This window comes from Pistacia vera, unplaced genomic scaffold (genome assembly GCF_008641045.1).
Source record: "Pistacia vera cultivar Batoury unplaced genomic scaffold, PisVer_v2 Contig495, whole genome shotgun sequence".
In the NCBI taxonomy this organism is placed as follows: Eukaryota; Viridiplantae; Streptophyta; class Magnoliopsida; order Sapindales; family Anacardiaceae; genus Pistacia; species Pistacia vera.
In genome coordinates, this window is record NW_022196329.1 from 524,454 (window position 1) to 549,338 (window position 24,885).

The 24,885-nt window shown below is 33.8% G+C and overlaps 2 protein-coding genes across 2 annotated transcripts; one reads left to right on the plus strand and one right to left on the minus strand.

The window, feature by feature from the left end:
- Positions 1-5,918: 5,918 nt before the first annotated feature.
- LOC116105209 (pyruvate dehydrogenase E1 component subunit beta-3, chloroplastic-like) lies at positions 5,919-20,681 on the plus strand. The gene is made up of 5 exons (XM_031391643.1): positions 5,919-5,943; positions 8,721-8,753; positions 8,836-8,939; positions 18,277-18,320; positions 19,464-20,681. Exons 1-5 carry the CDS (start codon positions 5,919-5,921, stop codon positions 20,434-20,436), a joined length of 1,179 nt encoding a protein of 392 aa, XP_031247503.1. The 3' UTR covers positions 20,437-20,681.
- On the minus strand, positions 11,581-15,777 carry LOC116105176. The gene is made up of 5 exons (XM_031391604.1): positions 15,408-15,777; positions 14,778-14,889; positions 14,485-14,577; positions 12,955-13,155; positions 11,581-12,008 (listed from the first exon to the last, which is right to left on the minus strand). Exons 1-5 carry the CDS (start codon positions 15,722-15,724, stop codon positions 11,775-11,777), a joined length of 957 nt encoding a protein of 318 aa, XP_031247464.1. The 5' UTR covers positions 15,725-15,777; the 3' UTR covers positions 11,581-11,774.
- Positions 20,682-24,885: the final 4,204 nt, after the last annotated feature.

A 24,885-nucleotide genomic window follows, 5' to 3' on the forward strand; every position in this document is an offset into this window, starting at 1 on the left:
TGCTGGCTGCTGCCGCAAGGACATCAGTTTCACTTTCTGACTTTGCTGGATACTACTGTTACTTCCAGCAAATGCCAGAAAATATTATCTTATTAGGCTGAATGACATTTTGACCCCCAGTCTATCACAAGAGGATATATCCCTCTTGGCAAGGTTTTAAACCAGGCTCGGGGTGAAACCCGACAAAGTGGTTGGGTCTCAGGTTGACCGGTTGAGCCGATGGGTCAAACTGGTGATGTCAGCATGTCCAAAGGTTTGAAATTCGGCAAAAACACCCCTAAAAATTATACATAAGTCTCTACAAGCTTGAAATCTTACAAAACACCCAAAATTACACCGTCAGCATCGACAACCTAGGCCAAATATGGTCTATTTCCGGCATCGACAACACATCCTATCACCACGAAAACACTCTCCTCAGCCTCGTGACCAAAACACATCTCATCCCACCATTGTTCCTCTCGCCAATTGGGTTGTTGCTATCGATTGATTTTTGTGATTTTCAGTCGTTTAACTTATTGGAAATCGTCTCCGTCATCACTTTTCAACTCATCGGCCCTTCCTCTTCAAAATCCCCAATATTCCAACCACCAATTATTCGTCGATCGTCGTCCTAATCTTAAGGGTTTGTCATGAAAAGTCAAAATTGGTAATCGATCCCGTGAAGGCCCCGGGTTTTAAAACATAGTCTCTTGGTTTTAGAAACACTCAAATGTGCTATGTTTGTTTAGCCATTTCTACCATATCCTATCTTTATCCTACCCAAAATACATATTTGTTTCCCAATTCCGAAAATCCAATTCTATTTTATTCTACTTTTTTAAACCCCCTAGGTTTATTAATTTAACTAAACACCCAAAAAAGTTTAAAAATTGACAAAAACACCCCCATCCACCCACATTTGTCAGATTCTGGTTATCTCCGTCTGAAGGTGGTCGGAATCTGATGTAACAGAGCACTATCAACTGGATCTGGTCGGTAGTGCATCGATTAAGCCTTTTCTAGCTAGATCCACCATGGATCTGGCCAAAAAAGGCTTAATCCACGGTCAAAGATCTGGCTGTAGTTGGTTGTCAACGACGGCAAAGATATGACTGTCATTGACCATTAACAACAGCCATATCTTTGGTTGTCGTTGACGACCAAACGTGGCCAGATTTGGCCATCAACAGCTACATCTGGTCGGTAATAGCCATATCTGGCATTAGGTCTGGTTGTAGATCTGACATTTTCCAGCAAGATCTATGGTGGATCTAACTGAAAAATGTCATATCGGCGCACGACCGACCAGATCCAGTCAGTTGTACGCCATTATGACGACTACCGGCCACCCTTCGGCGGTGGTGGCTGGCTGCCGACATTTAATGGGTGGGTGAGAGTGTTTTTATTAATTTTAAATATTTATTATAGGGGTGTTTAGCTAAATTAACAAACCTAGGGGATGTTTTTGTTAATTTTTAAATCCTATCTAGTAATAACCACCCAACTTAAGTTTTTTAAAAATCTTACCCAAAATAATAAAACAAACATAGCCTCAAATGTAGGGTTAAGCACGGGTAGCAGGTAGAACTGGAATTGGAACCGAAACCGAAACTGAAACCAGAACCGGAACTTACTCGGAACCGATACTATGCAGGTAGGTTTCGATTCCATTTTATTGGAACTGACACTATGTCAGTTCCGATTTCGGAACCGAAACTGGAACCTAGAAAAAGAACTTGTAGCGGGTACTCGGCTTGGAACCTGCAGCGGATTCCCGGTTTGGAGCCTATTTGGAACCAATGGCGGATACCCGGTTTGGAGCCTATTTGGAACCAATGGCGGATACCTAGAATGGAACCTGTTTTTGAACATGGGTTGAAATGAAATATCTATGAAGAATGGGGGGTCCATGTAATTTTACATATAAAAAAAAATTTAAATGGAAAAGGTTAAATTTTTACAATAATCTAATTAAATAAATATACGATTATACTTATTACATATAAACTACACCATATAAAAAACTTTAATATATTATAATATATTAATATTAAAGTTTTGATTAATTAAGTGTATAATTAGAATTAGCCAATTAGGATCCAATTAAAAGTGTTTTAATGTTATTAAAAGAATTATTTTTGAATAAAATAATATATTTGATTGAATAATAACATAATATTTAGTTATTTATTTCAATTATTAAATTCTAGGTCTCTACCTATCGCTACCATTTACTGTTCATGGTAACTGATCACTGGAAGGTTTGTTTCCCTATATTGAACTCAACAAACTCTTCTTTCATCCTATCAAAACCCTAAGTTTCCACAAATTATCTTTACCTGTTTCTGTTAACCAGCTAATCAAAAGCATAACTAAAATCCTTAATTTAGTTGATGCCCAGAAAGCAACCCAATTCCTCGGTGCCAGAAATCTTATCCTCCTTAAACATCAGTACAATCTGTTCTGTATCAACACAATGCCTTGAACCATTCTACTAGCTGTCTAAAACCACCAAATACTGCCTTTTAGCATTAGCCACTATAAATCAGAATTTAATTCTCTCAAAGTTGTACTTCATCAAGGATACCACAATGCAATCCCTTTGTCCCCATGATTGGGCATGTCAACCAACACTTCCAGTTGATTCAAAATTTTCTAGTCATATATAAGACAAGCAAACATAATTTTTGACCTTCCTTTCCTTTCATCAAACCAAAAGCTTGGCAAGGATACTTATACTCTTTCTTTGAGAAAGCATTGACAGAATCAGTTAAATTTAAAGAAGACAGCCTATAGCATTCCAGAGCATATACATTATATAGTGTAGCCATGTGTAGTGCTACAGAACATAGTAAATTCAGAAGAATGTAAGAAATCAATGACATCAACTAAATTTCCAAATATTATAAAATATTTATCAATAAAGTATCTATCAGAAGCATGCGGTAGTGAAATTTATAAAATAAATAAATAAACAGTGCAATAGCAAAAGAAATGCAGAACCTACCATAAAAGGACTGACATGTAATGGTTTAGCCACCAAATCTGAATTGGGATTAAAAACAAATGTTACTCTTTCGCCCCATGGTGTATTAGTTACCTATAGAAGAGAAACCGTCAATACCATCAGCAAAAACCTTCCAGCTTCAATCATAATTAGATTGACAATTAATATAAAATCAAAATAAAGAAGATGCAGAAGCTAATATGCTTGATTTATTAAATGGATGGCCATGACTTTAAGAACACCATGCTCCATGCACATTTCAAATTAAAGAAGCACATAATTTACATACCTCAGCAATGCATTTCTTCAAACATTGAGTAGAGTCTTCCACTCATAGCAGTAGTACAAACTCAAGGATTTTGTTCATATCCCACACTACGAGGTATAGTTAAGAGTAAACTGCAAATGCATCACAATATCAAAATGAATTGATTTGATATTCAAAATAATTTTAAAAGTAAAATATAATCCAAAATCTGTGTTGTATCACTATAGTTTTCATATCCGAAAAACTGTTTTCAGGGTTTAACTTTTTGAAAATTAGAGCACGGATCATTTTTTTTGTTCATTTTCTGATTTTCACCAGCTATTAGTATCACATCCAAAAATGCTCGTTTTCTTGAAATCTTTTGTTTCCTTTTTTCAAAAACACAGTACCTGTGTTTAAATTCTAAGGCAAACATAAGTTACATAACACTCAAAACATAAACTACGTTAAAATAAACGCAAATTCAAATGCTGCTTCAATTCAGTTGAAAATCAACAGATAAAAAAATTTCATGAAACGAATATTCAGCATGTAACTAAATAATTCACTAGTATTATTCACATTACCAAAATATGAAATTCACGTGCTAAATAAAAAAGATAGTAATAGAAAATGTACACTGGTCCATTAGTCTCAGCCACTCGGCGAGCTTCTCCAGCGGAGAGATGGTCAGCGGCGCGTGGAGCGCATGGTCAAGGTCGAAAGCGCGTAGCGTACGGGATACTTGAAAGAGTGGCGGACAGGGCGACGGCGCTCTGCCACACGGTGCCTTCGTACAGAGAAACTGAGTCTGAGACGTCAGCGGCGGATGAAGGAGACGTCAGCGGCGGATGAGGAGGCGGAAGACCGTGCGGAAGGGAAAGGAGGAGAGAGCGAGGGAAGTAAAAATGTGGAGAGGATTGAGCACAAGAGATAGAATGCTTCCATTCTCTTGTCGTTTTGTAGCGACAGTTTGATCGTTTTGAACTGGCCGATGAGCCTTTGACACTTTTCTTATTCTAGTAGTACACACTACACAGTTGGAATTTTATCCCATGCAACTAAAAAAAATTTTTTTAATTAAATTATTGGGTGGTTTTTTATTTTCTTAATTCCACCAATATAACTGGCGTTTTATATTTTTAAGATGAGTTTGATATTTTTTATTTTAAAATTATATTATTTATATTGTCAATAATAATAAATAATATTTACATAATTAACAATAAGTTTTATTATTATATATAATGTCAATACAAATTTATATTAATTGAAAAAATTATTTTGATTTTTGATGTAAAGACTTAATAATTAAAAATATATATATTCTTGCTTTTCATTTTTCGATAATTTCTTTAATTATTTTCTTACTTGGTCAAATTTAACATGTATAATAGTTTTCTTTTTTGATAGAACCTTAAAGTGTTAAAACAATCATAATCAATTATTTCCGTTCCAATTACATTTTCCAAAGATTAAAGGTTTTTTATTTATGATTTAAATATTTAGAAATGAAAGGTTATAATTATGATTTAAATACTTAAAAGAGATAATTGAAAATATATTAAAATGTTATGGATGTAGGAATAAAGGGTAAAAAAGAAACTGAATCTACCTAACCCCAGGTTGCATTGGCAGTCAAAAGAGATTTATTGTTTTTTCTTAAGTTTTTGGGTTCAAAACCTGAGGCCACTTATCACAATAACATTGTGGTTTACCTGGTCCTTTGGGTTTGTAAGGTGTTCAGTAAATCTCGAGATTAGTTGAGTTATGTATAAGCTAGCCTGGACACCCCGATTCCCAAAAAAATAAATAAATAAATACCTCTCGTGGCCGAGTGTTTTGATAAGGATTATTGAGTGTATTACTCAGAGGTTCTGAGTTTAAGTCTCTCCTCGATTACTAATAGGGTAGCCGCTAGAGCTCTTACCTGATAAGTAGTTATAGGGTCTTCAGGGATTAGTTGATAGGGATTCTTGGGTGTATTACTCAGAATCCTGAGTTCGAGTCTCTCCTCGATTACTAATAGGAATAGCCAATAGAGTTCTTACCCGATCAATAGTTATACGGTCTTGGAGGATTAGTTAATATACACGTAAGCTGGCCCAAACACCTCCGATCATAAAAAATATATCCGGAAGTTCAATCTTCTTACCTTCCGCTTTGAAACAAAGTATTCCTCTTTAACAGCCTTTAGATACAAGTTTTCAGCTTTTTCCCAATCGCCTTGGGATTCCTGAGCTACAAAATCTGCATAACCGGAGGAAGACCAGGAAATTTATTTTGTAGGCTGGCAGCAAACTGTTTTAGCGTATCCTTGTCTGCCATGCTTTTTCCTCAATGTTGGAGATAGGTTTTAATCTTAATCAGATCCAAAATCTGATCCAGACTCCCTGAATCGTTTTACCCGAAGATGTTCTAACTCTTCCTCTAGTTGGCTAGATCGCTAGAACCTTCAGTGTTTGGATCTTGAGATTCTCCAACCCATATCCAATTACAGAACTTAAAATATATAAAAAAAAAAGTATTCAATCATGAATAATATATATATCTTCTTAAATAAATACTTTTTCAATAATCGGATATAAAATCTTATGATTATGAAACTGGAACATTTCCAAAAGCATTAGATATAGACTTTTAAGTCAAATTACTTTTTTACCCTTCAAGCCGTCAGTTTTAATGGCCAAAACTGATGGCATGGGAGGTATTTGTGTATATCCCACTTTTGGGTCTAACAATTTCAGATACTTCAGGGGGAGTAGATGGTTGAAACTTGAAACCCAAGAATGTTATGTAGCGGTCGATTATGTTGAAAATCACGAGGTTTCACTAAATTGAATTTGTTTCAACCATACACCTTTGAATTTTTTTAGAGTTAATTGAAGAAGAGAACCTTGAAGATCAAGTGATTTGATTTTCTAATCTAAAGTATAGTAATAACGCTAAATAGTGTAACATATAAGAAACTTAAGGCCAAGTAGCAAATCTATTAGATATACGATTGATATAAAAAATTCTATTTTATGGGGCTTTGGTTGAAGGTTATATAGGGTTATTGAGTTTTGTCATCTTATATTACTTGATTATCATGTTTGGTTGTCAACATGGTTGTCAAGTAATATAAGATTTTAGTAATTTTCCTATAAATAGTAGTTACTGATATGATTATCTCAATTTTCTTAAGTATTATAAGATTACTTGATTATTTTATTTTTGTTCAACTTTATCCTTTATTAATAAAATTTTGGACAATAATGCCCTTGTTTTAAAATCAATTTACATGAATCTGGCTTTTACAATTTTACCCCAATTAATTAACTTTTGGACAAATTACCCTTGAATTCAAACAAGTTGCAGCCTACCCAAGCCACCACCCCACCCACTTGCCGCTATCGGCCACCACAACCACCGCCGACGGCTAGTCGCCCTCGTCATTGAACGGCGCACAATTCCACCTTCTGTGTGTCAATATGGCCGAAAAATGGTTAAATCTAATATAGTCGTTTCCGGCTAAGATCCATCGATTTGGTCAAAAAACGACCAAATCCTTTTGTATGCCGTTAGTTTGCCAGTTGCTGCGGCCAGTAGTGGCTGGGTTGGTGGGGGTGTATGTTGATTTTTTAAACTTTATTATGGGGTTGTTTTTGCCAAAGTTTTAAATGTAAGGGGTTATTTAATCTAAATAATAATATTTAATTTGAAGACAATTCAGTAATTTGAATAACATATCCACTAATCTATTCCTCTCAACCAAACATATTAATATAATATACCCACCAATTATTCCAACCACCCCAATATTTCCCTAAACATTTCCAACAATCTTTAGGAGACGTTGGTTGGAGGTAATAAAGATTATTGGGGTTATATCATCTTATATTACTTGATTATCATGTTTAGTTGTTAAGTAATATAAGATTCCGGTAATCTTGCATTACCAATAGTTGTTATTGTCGGTAATAATGGATATAGATTACCAAAGAATCTTATTTTTGTTACAATTCTATCCCTTATTAATAAAAATTTTGGACAATAATGCCCCTGTTTTAAAATCAATTTAAATTAATATACCATTTCAATTTTACCCTTGTTTAATTAAGTTTTGGACAATAATACCCTTATATTTAAAACAAATTACAGACCACCAACGTTACCCAACCACCACTGGACAGCGGGCCAACCACTGCCGGAGTCCCTAAAATGACCGGAGTCACTAGGAGGCTTCGATATGGCCGTTTCTGGCCATATTGATGGCAAAAACAGCCATATCAATCTAGATCCTTGGTCATTATCGGTCAGATCTTTCCATTTTCGGCCATCAATATAGCTAGAAATGACCATATTAAGCCTCACGTCACGGTGAGCTACTCACGGTGATTTTCGTCGTGGTTTGCGTGGCCAGGCGGTGGCAAGGGATGGGGGTGATTTTGTTATAAATTAAGTTTTATATAAGCAGGGTGTTTTTAGCTAAATTTGAAATATTGGGGTTAAAAGAATATTCAAAAACTAATATAAAAATAATATTATATTATATTTGGCAATTTAGTAATTTAAATAACATACCCACCAATTTATTCCCCCTAACCAAACATATTAATATAACATACTTATCAACTACCCAACACATTTTTCCTAAAGATTCCCAGTAATCTTCAACGTATATAAGATTTCAGTAATCTAACATTCTCAGTAATTCAATATTCCATGAACCAAACACACCCTAAAGATAATTTTTTTCTACTAATATACATTCTTAATAATACAACATTTCTTAAACCAAAAACACCCTTGATATATATATCAAGATTATAATACAAAGGTTTAATTTATTAACATAAAATGAATTATTAAACTGACACGAGCATATCCAAATTCTTAATCCTTTATTCCTTTGTGATCGCATGATATGAACTATATCTATTTGAAATCAAACCATCACCAAACTACCATAGAACAATATGTTTAGATCCCTTCCTAGTACCACATTACGAGCGCTAGTTACGGTTGGTCCAGTGGGTCACCAACGTCCTACCATTACCCCAAAAAGCAACAGAGCTTACGTTACGTGTCTCTTCCCACTTAGGGCAATTCCGTAATTCAAAATCCCTGAAGCCACTTGAATTGACATAATCACCCTTCAAAATTCTGACGTGGCTACTTCCAATTTGTAGCGATTAATAAGACGACGCGATGTAAACAATGTTGTGGGCTGTTAACACGTGGTAGTTCTTCCGCTTCTTCATTAAATCGCCGAACGAACGCTACGAGAGCAACGTGAAAGCTCACAAAACAAACTGGCCTCAATTTCTCCGCCCATTTCCTTTCGTTTTCTCGATAAATTTAAACCACTGTCTTTCTCTCTCCTTGCACTCTATAACAAGCAGCTCTCTCTATATTCGTGAATCCAATGGCCGCGATTTCCAGGGAATAGGAGCTGCCACTGCCTTATCACCGACACCGTCCAATTGCTTCGATTCTAAGAAGCTTCCGCTCCTTCTCGCAGATCTCTCTCAGGTTCGCTGCCGACCGAACTCAATTACATTCGTTTTAAACAAATTAAATTAAGATTTGAATATGATTTTTGTAATTGAATTAGGAAGAAAAGCGAGCTTCGTCGTCGTCAGATCTGATGGAAGCACGAATTTTGGTTCGGGCTCCAGATCTCAGAAGGCTCAAAAGTTGATCACTAATGCAGTTGCAGTAAGTAATCATTAATCTCTAAGTTTTTGTTCTCTATAATTTTTCTATTCGTTACTGAATTTGTTATTCTTGTGAATTTATGACTATCCTGATTCTGCGGCTTCTACTTCAGCCTCGAAGCCTGGTACTTTTCTTTGCTCTTTTACTCAAGTTTTTTTTTTTTTTTTTTAGCTTTAGTTACTGATTAAAGTAGTTCTGGATTGACTTATACTTAAGTATGTATGTTTTATTTAAAATTTAATATCAGCTGGTTTATAACTATAGGATCTTAATTTGTTTTTTTACATAATCACCATTGATAAAGAACAAGAATTTTTATTGACATAGAGATTGTATGTTATGAGACATACAGTACTAAGAATTTCTGAGGCAATGGATAATTGTATGAACAAATCCCCAGAACTAATGAAATCTAATTTGATTAAAGTTGATTATATTTAAATTTTCTTTCAATTAATTTAAATATTTTGTTTATAATACCATAATTAATTTTACTATTGGCTATGGTTTTACAGTATTAACTAATTAAAAAACATTTAAATAATATTTCTGATTACTCTTGAATTTATGTACTTTTATTTAAAAGAATTAATCAGTTATGTAATTAAATTAATAATTTAAAATTTAAACTATAACTCACAATGAAGATTATATCCTGAAAATGTAGTCCAAAAACATGGACAACCTGAACTCAAGGTTCTCAATGTGTTTAGTTATAGTTTCAAGTGAATTATTGGTGGAGCAGGGATTATTAATCTTGTCTCTTTAGAAGCCGAACATGGGAACTCTCATATACCAAAGTGCACCTTTACGGTATTCCTTGAAAGTGATTTTCTCGGATATTATCTAATACATTTTAGTTGATGTATCTTTCCTGTTAGATGTAGAATAATGATGCTTCTGAACCTACAGCTTTGGTGTTTCTCATGCCTTTGACAAAATATGCTCCATCCTCTGTGCAGTGGTCCAAAGTTATCCTTAAATGGAATTTGATTAGCTAGATAGAATCTAAAGGTGATATATATTTAAGTGCTTGGAATACCCTGGAGTTATCTTTGTATTGAGAGTCTAGTTAGGCAACAACTAAATTGACCTTTCAACTGTTTCAAGTTGCCAGATGGAATGAAATTGAGATTATTGTTATAGCCATTATCTTCCACTAATTTCTAATTTATACAGTGGAATGGTTTCAATGTTCTAATGAGGATACGTTAACTGTTTTTTGCATTTTCTTTTCACAGGCATGAACTCTTGCTTTTTGAAGCTTTACGAGAGGGCTTGGAAGAGGAAATGGACAGAGATCCAAGTATGCGTGATGGGTGAAGATGTGGGTCACTATGGAGGCACTACAAAGTAACAAGAGGTCTGGCTACCAAGTATGGGGATCTCAGGGTTCTTGACACCCCTATTGCTGAGAATTCCTTCACCGGTATGGCATTGGAGCTGCCATGACCGGCCTGAGGCCAATTGTTAGGGAATGAACATGGATTTCTCCTTTTGGCATTTAACCAATCTCCAACATGTGGAATGCTTCACTATACTTCTGGTGGCCATTTAAAATACCAATTGTTATTCGGGGACCTGGTGGAGTTGGTCGGCAACTTGGAGCTGAGCACTCTCAACGCCTTGAGTCATATTTTCAATCAATCCCGGGAATTCAAATGGTGCATGCTCAACTCCATATAATGCAAGGGCTTGATGAAAGCTGCAATCCGAGTGATAACCCAGTGATACTTTTTGAACATGTTTTGCTTTACAACCTTAAGGAGAGGATTCCAGATGAAGAATACTTTTGTAATCTTGAGGAAGCTGAAATGGTACGCTGGGAGCATGTCACTATTCTTACCTATTCCCGAATGAGGTATCATGTGATGCAGGCTGCCAAAACCTTGTGTTACAAGGGTACGATCCCGAAGTTATGATATCAGGTCATTGAAACCATTTGATCTTCACACCATTGGAAATTCAATTAAAAAGACGCATCGTGTGCTGATCGTGGAGGAGTGCATGCGGACTGGTGGAATTGGTGCTAGTTTAACTGCAGCTATCACTGAGAATTTCCATGATTACTTGGATGCACCTATTGTATGCCTGTCTTCTCAAGATGTTCCAACTCCATATGCTGGAACATTGGAGGAATGGACCGTTGTTCAGCCTGCCCAGATTGTGACAGCAGTTGAACAATTATGCCATAGCTGCAGTAGTTATGGCATAGTTGCGATTGTGGTAACCCTGTCTTCTCTCTATGCAATTTTTTACCATATATAAATTGGAATAAATTCCCTGCACTTTTTTTGTGCAAATATACTTGAATCAAAGCAGAACCATCCTCAAGATCATGTTTTTCCAACTAAATATATGAAAGTTGGTAATCAGTACTCCAAATCTATTACAACAGTTAAAAATAAAAACATACACATGCTCAAGATGAAGATGACCGAAGAGGGGAAAAATGAGTGTAAACAGTTTTCCTGTATAGCTAGATCCATGCTTTACAGGATGACACTGTTTGATATGTATTTACCATTTAAGTATTTCAATCAAGTCTAAAAATACACCCAAGTAAATAACAGATTGAAAATTTGAGATGGGAAACAATGGATTCCATAATTACAAAGGATTATTAGAACATTTACTTGCTTTACTGAAGAAAAAAGGGAGCTCAGTGAGTATCTTCCCTTCAAATGGGAAATACCATTCAGTCATAAAATATTTATTGCATACCAATGAGCGTGGCAAACCCCACATATATTGGTAACAAACTATACATAGGAAGAATAAGAAAAAGCATCTTTTAATATTGAACCAGACAACGTAAAGGCTTACCGATAACATTCAAGACCAAGGCCACTTAGCATCTCTCCATGCAAACCAACGATCCCCAATATTCCGGTCAGCCTGATATCTCAGATCACTTCCTTCAACTTGCAAATAATTATCATTATTGCCTCCAACAGCTGGACAGCATTGAAGTTTCTGATCACGTATCAAAGCTTCCTTCCTATACTCTGGGTTAGTATACCTAGGGTGTTGGATAAATGACAAATTTTTCCACCATAGCTTAATCGCCTAGAAAAACATGTTAAAAACAGATAAATAATTGATTCAATTTGAAGCACAGGGAAATGTATTTCATTTAAAGTGTTCATTAGACAATAGGTACAATATCTAATGGCAAGAAAATCAAGAATCTTTCTGAAAACTTATGTGGAGATGAAGTATATTGATAAAAAAAGGAAAATAAGTGCATTCTACAGGTTCCAAACTCATTCAAGTTCCCACTCAAGTTGCCATTTTTGCAGCTTATCCTGCAGTGAGCGTGTCTGAGAAATGCCAAAAACTCCAATTAAGCACTCAGATAAGGCTAAATTGAAGCCACCTTGAGTCAGGTGCACATCTTTTGATTGCATGGGAAAATTTTAGTTGATACAAGAAGCACAAATGGTGGCTCTTGCATCAGAGTAATGATCAAAATTTTTGTGTATCAGTTTCTGCTATTTTCAATATGTAACAACAAATCAAAATTATCACTAATGTGTCCCTCCTAGCAAATCATGAAAACAGTACTCTTGTCACTAATTAATGGCTTCTATTGATAGCTTTTGATTTGACTTAAAATTTTCAGCACTTTGGTCGGTTCATTAAAAACTTGGTTCAGTTTATGTTAATTTTGCATAAGAAGTAGACTGTATAAAGTAAAATTGGTTTCCCTTTTCTTTTCCATTTGTTAGCAGTATAGTTAAGTATTAAATTATATCAATTCTAGAATACAAACATACAGTTCTCTCAAAGAGGGGAACAAAATATATTACCCCTAATTCTTAATTTTGTGGTTCTTAATGTTGTTAGGAGACATTTATGAGTCAATCCAATCATGAAATGCATGTTACAGCAAAAAAATATTTTCCCCATGTAATATCTTTTGAAATCTCTAGTGTATCCATATTCTTTCATAGATTAGATGTTTCTATATCAAATGCATCACATTGTTTAACAATCTTTCAATTGGACTTACATGCCAATATATCCACAGTGCAACCTTATGAGGCATTAACCAGAAGAACATGGCATGATCAGACACCATTACTGAGGAGACCCTTTTTGCTCTCAAGGTAGCTACAAAATAGTCACCAAGCTGAGGATGCTGAACTGAGATTGATATATTTAAATTCTCTCCAGGAGAATTAGCCCTGATGTTCCAAGTCCCAAGCATATCCTGAAATTTTTGTGGAAATTATTGCTTGGTATCTCTTTTGTATAAGAAAGAAGAGCATAACCATGTTACATTGTGCATGATATGTGAAACTCCCAGATATAACATCAACAAAGCATGCCTTTTCAAAAGGCATGAATCTTGCATTACTCATACAATTTCAAAAATAGGATATTACTATATTTGAATTAACTAACACTAGTATCTTTTCCCTTGATTTGTACATGAGAAATCAAAACTAATATAAATCTGGACAAAGAAAATAGTAGCACTCATTACTAGATGTCAACCGTTTTGCAGGCCCTACTATGAGGGGATTTCACTGCAACCATTGTATCTTCCATTAACCATTCAATTTAACCACATAAAATACCTGATGATGCCATTTATTTTTCTTCATGTGAATCATTCATTGGAGAATAAGACTTGAAGTTCATTATAACTCTCTTTTATTTTGTCGCTACATCATGGCAACAATTCACTATTCTGCTGCCACTTTTAATCCCTTCATCAAAAAAAACAACTCATACCTATCGCTACCAATTTACTGTTCATGGTAACTGATCACTGGAAGGTTTGTTTCCCTATATTGCAACTCAAACAAACTCTTCTTTCATCCCATCAAAATCCTAAGTTTCCACAAATTATCTTTACCTGTTTCTGTTAACCAGCTAATCAAAAGCATAACTAAAATCCTTAATTTAGTTGATGCCCAGAAATGCAACCCAATTCCTCGGTGCCAGAAATCTTATCCTCCTTAAACATCAGTACAATCTGTTCTGTATCAACACAACACCTTGAACCATTCTACTAGATGTCTAAAGCCACCAAATACTGCCTTTTAAGCATTAGCCACCATAAATCAGAAATTTGAATTCTCTCAAAGTTGTACTTCATCAAGGATACCACAATGCAATCCCCTTTGTCCCCATGATTGGGCATGTCAACCAACACTTCCAGTTGATTCAAAATTTTCTAGTCATATAAGTAAGACAAGCAAACATAATTTTGACCTTCCTTTCCTTTCATCAAACCAAAAGCTTGGCAAGGATACTTATACTCTTTCTTTGAGAAAGCATTGACAGAATCAGTTAAATTTAAAGAAGACAGCCTATAGCATTCCAGAGCATATACAATTATATAGTGTAGCCATGTGTAGTGCTCCAGAACATAGTAAATTCAAAAGAATGTAAGAAAATCAATGACATCAACTAAATTTCCAAATATTATATAAAATATTTATCAATAAAGTATCTATCAGAAGCATGCGGTAGTGAAATTTATAAAATAAATAAATAAACAGTGCAATAGCAAAAGAAATGCAGAACCTACCATAAAAGGACTGACATGTAATGGTTTAGCCACCAAATCTGAATTGGGATTAAAAACAAATGTTACTCTTTCGCCCCATGGTGTATTAGTTACCTATAAGAAGAGAAACCGTCAATACCATCAGCAAAAACCTTCCAGCTTCAATCATCAATTAGATTGACAATTAATATAAAATCAAAATAAAGAAGATGCAGAAGCATAATATGCTTGATTTATTAAATGGATGGCCAATGACTTTAAGAACACCATGCTCCATGCACATTTCAAATTAAAGAAGCACATAATTTACATACCTCAGCAATGCATTTCTTCAAACACTGAGTAGAGCCTTCCACTTGATAGCAGTAATACAAACTCAAAGGATTTTGTTCATATCCCACACTACGAGGTATAGTTAAGAGTAAACTGCAAAATGCATCACAATATCAAATTGTTTGAAACACTTTTATGAATTGATTTGATATTCAAAAATAATTTTAAAAAGTAAAATATAATCCAAAATCTGTGTTGTATCACTATAGTTTTCATATCCGAAAAACTGTTTTCAGGGTTTAACTTTTTGAAAATTAGAGCACGGATCATTTTTTTTGTTCATTTTCTGATTTTACACTAGCTATTAGTATCATATCCCAAAAATGCTCGCTCTCTTAAAATCTTTTGTTTCCTTTTTTCAAAAACACAGTACCTGTGTTTAAATTCTAAGCCAAACGTAAGTTACATAACACTCAAAACAATAAACTACGTTGAAAATAAATGCAAATTCAAATGCTGCTTCAATTCAGTTGAAAATCAACAGATTAAAAAAATTTCATGAAACGAATATTCAGCATGTAACTAAAATGAATTCACTAGTATTATAATTCACATTACCAAAATATGAAATTCACGTGCTAAATAAAAAAGAATAGTAATAGAAAATGTACACTGGTCCATTAGTCTCAGCCACTCGGCGAGCTTCTCCAGCGGAGAGATGGTCAAGCGGCGCGTGGAGCGCATGGTCAAGGTCGAAGAGCGCGTAGCGTACGGGATACTTGAAAGAGTGGCGGACAGGGCGACGGCGCTCGTGCCACACGGTGCCTTCGTACAGAGAAACTGAGTCTGAGACGTCAGCGGCGGATGAAGGAGACGTCAGCGGCGGATGAAGGAGGCGGAAGACCGTGCGGAAGGGAAGGAGGAGGGAGAGAGCGAGGGAAGTAAAAAATGTGGAGAGGATTGAGCACAAGAGATAGAATGCTTCCATTCTCTTGTCGTTTTGTAACGACTGTTTGATCGTTTTGAACTGGCCGATGAGGCTTTGACACTTTTCTTATTCTAGTAGTACACACTAGACAGTTGGAATTTTATCCCATGCAACTAAAAAAAATTATTTTTTTATTAAATTATTTTAGGTGGTTTTTTATTTTCTTTATTCCACCAAATATAACTGGCGTTTTATATTTTTAAGATGAATTTGATATTTTTTATTTTAAAATTATATATTTATATTGTCAATAATAATAATAAAATAATAGTTACATAATTAACAATAAGTTATTATTATATATAATGTCAATAAAAATTTATATGAATTGAAAAAATTATTTTCATTTTTGATGTAAAGACTTAATAATTAAAAAAAAAAATTCTTGCTTTTCATTTTTCGATAATTTCTTTGTTTTCTTTAATTATTTTCTTACTTGGTCAAATTTAACATATATAATAGTTTTCTTTTTTGATAGAACCTTAAAGTGTTAAAACAATCATAATCAATTATTTCCGTTACAATAATACATTTTCTAAAAATTAAAGGTTTTTTATTTATGATTTTAAATATTTAGAAATTAAAGGTTGTAATTATCATTTTAAATACTTAAAAGAGATAATTGAAAATATATTAAAATGTTATGGATGTAGGAATAAAGGGCAAAAAATAAACTGAATCTACCTACCCCCAGTTTTGCACTGGCAATCAAGGAAAGGCCACTTACCAGAGTTTTTGGGTTCAAAGAAACCACTAACCATAATAATATTGTAGTTTATCTAGTTCTTTGAGTTTATAGAGTGTTTAATTGGACCTCGAGGATTAGTTGAGTTATACATAATTTGATTTGGATACCTTGATACAAAAAAAAAAAAAAAAAAAAAAAAAAAAAAAAAAAAAAAACCCTATCTTTGGATGTCGAGTGGCTCGATAAGGATTTTTAGGTGTATTAATCAAGAGGTCCTGAATTCGATCCCTCGTCGATTGCTATTGGGTAACCACTAGAGTTATTACCTAATCAGTAATTATAGGATATTGAGGATAGTTGAGTTACAAGTAAGCGACCCGGACACATCCAAATCACAAAAAAAAAAAAATTTAAAACTTAAAAATCTAAATAAAATATTCAAATCATTAATAAAATAATAAAAATAATAATTTTTATAAATAAATACTTTTCAATAAATAGATATAATAATCTTATGATTATGGAACTGGAACATTTTCAAAAGCATTAGATATGACTTCTCATTTAAATTATTTTTTACCTCAACCCGTCAGTTTTAACGTCCAAAACTGTGGCATGGGAGGTATTTGTGTAATATCCTACTTTTAGGTCTAACAAATTTCAGATACTTCAGGGGCGGTAGATGGTTGAAACTTGAAACCCAAGAATGTTATGTACCGGTGGATTAGTTGAAAACACGAGGTTTCACTAAATGTGAATTGTTTCAACCATCACCTTTGAATTTTTTTAGAGTTAATTGAAGAAGAGAACCTTGAAGATTAAGTAATTTGATTTCTAATCTAAATATGTAATACGCTAAATAGTGTAAAATAATAAACTTAAGGCCAAATAGTGGATCTATAGGTATTAATTTATTAACATAATATGAATTATAAACTAACGCGAGCAACATGATATCAAAATTTTTAATCCTTTGTGATACGTACCGTAAATGAATTAATATCTATTTAAATCAACACAATCACAACATAATACGATAGAACAACTTGTATTAGATCCCTTCCTGGTACACATTACGAGTGCTAGTTACGGTTGGTCCAGGTGGTCACCAACGATCGTAATCCATTACCCAAAAAGGCCACAAGCTTACGTGTTCTTTTCCACTTAGGGCAATTCCGTAGTCAAAATCCCGAAAAGCCAACTTGAATTGACATAATCACCCTTCAAAATTCTGACGTGGCTGCTTCCAATTTGATAGCGATTAATAAGACAGACGGCGATGTAAACAATGTTTGGGGCTGTTAACATGTGGTAGTTCTCCCGCTTCTTCAATTAATCGCCGAACGAACGCTACGAGAGCAACGTGAAAGAGCTCACAAACACAAACTGCTCAATTCTCCGCCCATTGTCCTTTCGTTTTTCGATATAAATTTAAACCACTGTCTTTCTTTCTTCCTTGCACTCTAAAACAAGCAGCGCTCTATATTCTGTGAATCCAATGGCCGCGATTTTCCAGGGAATAGGAGCTGCCACTGCTTATCACCGACAACGCCAAGCTTCGATTCTAAGAAGCTTGCTTCCTTCTCGCAGATCTCTCTCAGGTTCGCTGCCGACTGATATCAATTAATTCGTTTTAAAAATTAAATTAAGATTTAGAATTGATTTTTTGTAATTGAATTAGGAAGAAAAGCGGCTTCGTCGTCGTCAGATCTGATGGAAGCACGAATTTTGGTTCGGGCTCGAGATCTCAGAAGGCTCAAAAGTTGATACTAATGCAGTTGCAGTAAGTAAACATAATCTGTAAGTTTTGTTTCTCTATAATTTTTTTACTCTGTACTGAATTTGTTATTCTGTGAATTTATAGACTAAACCTGATTCTGCGGCTTCTACTTCAGCCTCGAAGCCTGGGTAATTTTCTGGTCCTTTATTCAAGTGCTTTTTAGCTTAGCTACTGATTAAAGTAGTTCGTGATGACTTAATACTTAAGTATGTTTTATTTTAAAATTAATATCAGTTGGTCTATAAACTATAGGATTTTTAATTTGTTGTTAAATAATCACCCTGATAAAGAACAAGAATTTTATTGACATAGAGATTGTATGTTATGAGACTAACTAGTACTAAGAATTTTGAGGGATGTTGGCATGCATAACAGAATTGGATAATTGTATGAGCACAAATTCCCCAGAACTAATGAAATCTAATTTAGATTAAAGTTGATTAATATTTAAATTTTCTTTCAAATTAATTTAAATATTTTGTTTATAATACCATAATTAATTTTACTATTGGCTATGGAATTTTACAGTATTAACTAATTAAAAAACATTTAAATAATATTTCTGATTACTCATTGAATATTTATGTACTTTTATTTAAAAGAATTAATCAGTTATGTAATTAAATTAATAAATTTAAAATTTAAAATATAACTCAACAATAAAGATTATATCCTGAAAATGTAGTCCAAAAAACATGGACAACCTGAACTCAAGGTTCTCAATGTGTTTAGTTATAGTTTGCAAGTGAGATTGATTGGTGGAGCAGGGATTATTAATCTTGTCTCTGTTAGAAAGCCGAACATGGGAACTCTCATTTACCAAATGCACCTTTACGGTATTCCTTGAAAGTGATTTTCTCGGATATTATCTAATACATTTTAGTTGATGTATCTTTCCTGTAAGATGTAGAATAATGATGCTTCTGAACCTACAGCTTTGGTGTTTCTCATGCCTTTGACAAAATATGCTCCATCCTCTGTGCAGTGGTCCAAAGTTATCCTTAAATGGAATTTGATTAGCTAGATAGAATCTAAAGGTGATATATATTTAAGTGCTTGGAATACCTCTGGAGTTATCTTTGTATTTGAGAGTCTAGTTAGGCAACAACTAAATTGACCTTTCAACTGTTTCAAGTTGCCAAATGGAATGAAATTGAGATTATTTGTTATAGCCATTATCTTCCACTAATTTCTAATTTATACAAGTGGAATGGTTTCAATGTTACTAATGGAGGATACAGTTAACTGATTTTTGCATTTTCTTTTCACAGGCATGAACTCTTGCTTTTTGAAGCTTTACGAGAGGGCTTGGAAGAGGAAATGGACAGAGATCCAAATGTATGCGTGATGGGTGAAGATGTGGGTCACTATGGAGGCTCATACAAAGTAACAAGAGGTCTGGCTACCAAGTATGGGGATCTCAGGGTTCTTGACACCCCTATTGCTGAGAATTCCTTCACCGGTATGGGCATTGGAGCTGCCATGACCGGCCTGAGGCCAATTGTTGAGGGAATGAACATGGGATTTCTCCTTTTGGCATTTAACCAGATCTCCAACAATTGTGGAATGCTTCACTATACTTCTGGTGGCCAGTTTAAAATACCAATTGTTATTCGTGGACCTGGTGGAGTTGGTCGGCAACTTGGAGCTGAGCACTCTCAACGCCTTGAGTCATATTTTCAATCAATCCCGGGAATTCAAATGGTAGCATGCTCAACTCCATATAATGCAAAGGGCTTGATGAAAGCTGCAATCCGAAGTGATAACCCAGTGATACTTTTTGAACATGTTTTGCTTTACAACCTTAAGGAGAGGATTCCAGATGAAGAATACATTTGTAATCTTGAGGAAGCTGAAATGGTTAGGCCTGGGGAGCATGTCACTATTCTTACCTATTCCCGAATGAGGTATCATGTGATGCAGGCTGCCAAAACCTTGGTTAACAAGGGGTACGATCCCGAAGTTATTGATATCAGGTCATTGAAACCATTTGATCTTCACACCATTGGAAATTCAATTAAAAAGACGCATCGTGTGCTGATCGTGGAGGAGTGCATGCGGACTGGTGGAATTGGTGCTAGTTTAACTGCAGCTATCACTGAGAATTTCCATGATTACTTGGATGCACCTATTGTATGCCTGTCTTCTCAAGATGTTCCAACTCCATATGCTGGAACATTGGAGGAATGGACCGTTGTTCAGCCTGCCCAGATTGTGACAGCAGTTGAACAATTATGCCAATAGCTGCAGTAGTTATGGCATAGTTGCGATTGTGGTAACCCTGTCTTCTCTCTATGCATATTTTCGCCCTTGCTGTTTTTTGTGGAATCTTTATTTAATCTCAGTTTTTTAGCAATTTTTGTTGTTAAAACATGCAAATGTGGATTAAGTTTGGTGGTCTTCTTTTTATTCAATGTAACTGGACTGATATCTTGCTATTAGGGAAGAAGGTGGCATGCTAAATGGTATTTTCTAATTATAGTTATTTATGTTTGATGAGCCAGTATGAACATTCATAGAATTATAGTATATTTTGCCAATTCCCATCTTTCTAAAGTATCTGTGATATGAAGATTTATGTCCTAGTAACTTTCCTATTAACGATTGCTGGCTGCTGCCGCAAGGACATCAGTTTCACTTTCTGACTTTGCTGGATACTACTGTTACTTCCAGAAAATCCCAGAAAATATTATCTTATTAGGCTGAATGACATTTTGACCCCCAGTCTATCACAAGAGGATATATCCCTCTTGGCAAGGTTTTAAACCAGGCTCGGGGTGAAATCCGACAAAGTGGCTGGGTCTCGGGTTGACCGGTTGAGCCGGTGGGTCAAACTGGTGATGTCAACATGTCCAAAGGTTTGAAATTCGGCAAAAACACCCCTAAAAATTACACATAAGTCTCTACAAGTTTGAAATCTTATAAAACACCCAAAATTACACCGTCGACGTCGACAACCTAGGCCAAATATGGTCTATTTCCGGCATCGACAACACATCTTATCACCACGAAAACATTCTCCTCAGCCTTTTGACCAAAACCCATCTCATCTTACCCTTGTTCCCCTTGCCAATTGGGTTGTTGCTGTTGATTGATTTTTGTGATTTTCGGTCGTTTCACTCATTGGAAATCACCTCCGTCATCACTTTTCAACTCATCGGTCTTTCCTCTTCAAAACCCCCAACATCTTAACCACCAATTATTCGTCGATTGTCGTCCTAATCTTAAGGGTTTGTCATGAAAAGTCAAAATTGGTAATCGATCCCGTGAAGGCCCCGGGTCTCGGTTCAACCGGACCGGGTTTTAAAACACAATCTCTTGGTTTTAGAAACACTCAAATGTGTTATGTTTGTTTAGCTATTTCTACGATATCCTATCTTTATCCTACCCAAAATATATATTTGTTTCCCTATTATGAAAATCCAATTCTATTTTATTCTACTTTTTTAAACCCCCTAGGTTTATTAATTTAACTAAACGCCAAAAAAAAGTTTAGAAATTGACAAAAACACCCCCATCCACCCACATTTGCTAGATTCTGGCTATCTTCGTCTGAAGGTGGTCGGAATCTGGCGTAACGGAGCATTACCAGCTGGATCTGGCCGGTAGTGCGTCGATCTAGCATTTTCTAGCTAGATCCACCATGGATCTAGCCAAAAAAGGTTTAATCCACAGTCAAAGATCTGGTTGTAGTTGGTTGTCAACGACGGCAAAGATATGATTGTCATTGACCGTTAACAACAGTTATATCTTTGGTTGTCGTTGACGACCAAACGTGGCCAGATTTGGCCATCATTAGCTACATCTGGTCGTTAGTAGCCAGATCTGGCATTAGGTCTGGTTGTAGATCTGACATTTTCCAGCAAGATCCACGGTGGATCTAACTGAAAAATGTCATATCGACGCACGATCGACCAGATCCAGTCAGTTGTACGTCATTACGACAACTACCGGCCACCCTCCTGCGATGGTGGCTGGCTGGCGACATTTAATGGGTGGGTGAGAGTGTTTTTATTAATTTTAAATATTTATTGTAGTGGTGTTTAGCTAAATTAACAAACTTAGGGGGTGTTTTTGTTAATTTTCAAATCTTATCTAGTAATAACCACCCAACTTAAGTTTTTCAAAAATCTTACCCAAAATAATAAAACAAACACAGTCTCAAATGTAGGGTTGAGCACGGGTAGCAGGTAGAACTGGAGTTGGAATCGAAACTGAAATCGGAACCGGAACCTACTCGGAACCGACATTATGTAGGTAGGTTTCGATTCCATTTTATTGGAATCGACACTATGCCGGTTCCGATTTCGGAACCGAAACTGGAACCTAGAAAAAGAACTTGCAGCGGGTGCTCGGCTTGGAACCTACAACGGATACCTGGTTTGGAGCCTATTTGGAACCAATGGCGGATACCCAGAATGGAACTTATTTTTGAACATGGGTTGAAATAAAATATCTATGAAGAATGGGGGGTCCATGTAATTTTACATATAAAAAAAAATTAAATGGAAAAAGTTAAATTTTTACAATAATCTAATTAAATAAATATACAATTATACTTATTACATACAAATTACACTATATAAAAAACTTTAATGTATTATAATATATTAATATTAAAGTTTTGATTAATTAAATGTATAATTAGAATTAGCTAATTAGGATCCAATTAAAAGTGTTTTAATGTTATTAAAAAAATTATTTTTGAATAAAATAATATATTTGATTGAATAATAACATAATATTTAGTTATTTACTTCAATTATTAAATTCTAGGTATATCTATAGTGAATTAGTAATTAATTAATTATATATGATAAATTGATAAACATTAATACATTAATAGTTAAATGATTACTTAATCAATTATAATATTACATTAGAGTTAAATGATTACTTAATTAATTATAATATTACATTAGAGTTAAATGATTATTTAATTAATTATAAGTTTATAATATTACATTATTAATTTAGTATATTACTTAATTAAATAATTAGAAATTTTATTAATTATAACATTACATTAATAATTTAGTACATTACTTAATTAAATAATTAGAAATTTTATTAATTATAACATTACATTATAGATTTATAGTATAATTACTTAATTAATTATAACATTATATTATAAACAAATGATTACTTAATTAATTATAATATTTTATTATAATCATTAGTATAATACTTAATTAAATGATTAAAAATTTAATTAATTATAATAATACATTAAAGATTTATAGTATGATTACTTAATTCATTATAACATTACATTATAGTATGATTATATAATTAATTATAACATTACATAGTTAAATGAATACTTGATTAATTATGACATCATATTATAAACATTAATAATTTACTAAGTAATACAATATTTAATTAAATAATTAAAAATTTAATTAATTATAATATTACATTAAAGATTTATAATATGATTATTTACTTTATTATAACATTACATTATAATATGATCTCATAATTAATTATAACATTATTTAATTAAATAATTAAAAATTTAATTAATTACAATATTATATTATAAATTTATAGTATGACTACTTAATTAATTATAACATTATATTATAAATATTAGTATAATACTTAATTAAATGATTAGAAATTTAATTAATTATAACATTATATTATAGATGTATAGTATGATTACTTAATTAATTATAATATTATATTATAATTACTTAATTACTTAATTAATTACAACATTAGTACATTACATTATAAACATTAATAATTTATAACATTAAATTTACTATATTAGTATTTAGTACATTATAAATACCCAATTATAACATTAAATTTATAAACATTAATAATTTATTAAACATTAGTTATCAAATAGACCCCTGTTCAATGTTAATATAAAACAACAGGGGGTATGTTGTAAATTTACATTTACAAACACAAAGCAAAATACCCATTTCCATTAGGGCAAATCGAATTGGTATTATCTCAATATCTCTTGATTCTCTTCTTCTCTGTTCTCTCTGCCATCTTCTTCTCCTATGTTTTCTGGAACTTCAACTGTTGATTCTTCGAGGGATACTACTCAGATTGAAGGTGCGTGATATGAAACTAATCAACTATCTTAATATTATTCTCTCTCTTTGGCGTAATTATGCTGTAATTCATATTTCTCTCTTTCCTTTTATTCTTTCTGTTCAGTTGCCTTTGTGTTGTGCTTGTGCTTGTAGGGCTTCTCTTTTGGCCCCTCAAAACAATGGTAATCAAAAGAGATTAGTGATTTGTGAACTGGTTTCATTTCTTTGAAGCAATTTCTCAAAATTATAATCCATAACCTCTAACTATAATCCACAGATATGTAATGCACAATACTATGTATGATTGTATTTTATAAATTTTTATATAACTGGACAGCACAAATTGCAGCAACTTGCAGGCTTGCAATTGCTGCAATTTGCAATAGGGGGTGTATTTGTAAACTTTTAAGGTATTTTTATTATTTTTTAAACTAATAGGGGGGTAATTGATTTTTTATAGGGTACCCGAGTAAAGAACCAGAACCTGCATTTTAGGTTCTAGTTCCTTGAATTTAAGAACCTGCACTGTGTGGTTCCAATTCCGGTTTCTTTTTTCAGGAACTTACACTGTGTGGTTCCGGTCCCTCGAAAAATGCAGGGTATCCAGAACCTCTTACCCCTGCTCAAA

Coding starts and splice junctions, on each gene's coding strand:
- LOC116105209 (XM_031391643.1), top strand. CDS start 5,919: ATGGCCAAAACTGATGGCATGGGAG. Junction 5,944..8,720: donor CAAAACTGATGGCATGGGAG/GTATTTGTGTAT, acceptor TTCGATTCTAAG/AAGCTTCCGCTCCTTCTCGC. Junction 8,754..8,835: donor TTCTCGCAGATCTCTCTCAG/GTTCGCTGCCGA, acceptor TAATTGAATTAG/GAAGAAAAGCGAGCTTCGTC.
- LOC116105176 (XM_031391604.1), bottom strand. CDS start 15,724: ATGGAAGCATTCTATCTCTTGTGCTCAATCCTCTCCACATTTTTTACT. Junction 14,890..15,407: donor GCTGAGACTAATGGACCAGT/GTACATTTTCTA, acceptor TGCATTTTGCAG/TTTACTCTTAACTATACCTC. Junction 12,009..12,954: donor CACTGTGGATATATTGGCAT/GTAAGTCCAATT, acceptor ATGTTTTTCTAG/GCGATTAAGCTATGGTGGAA.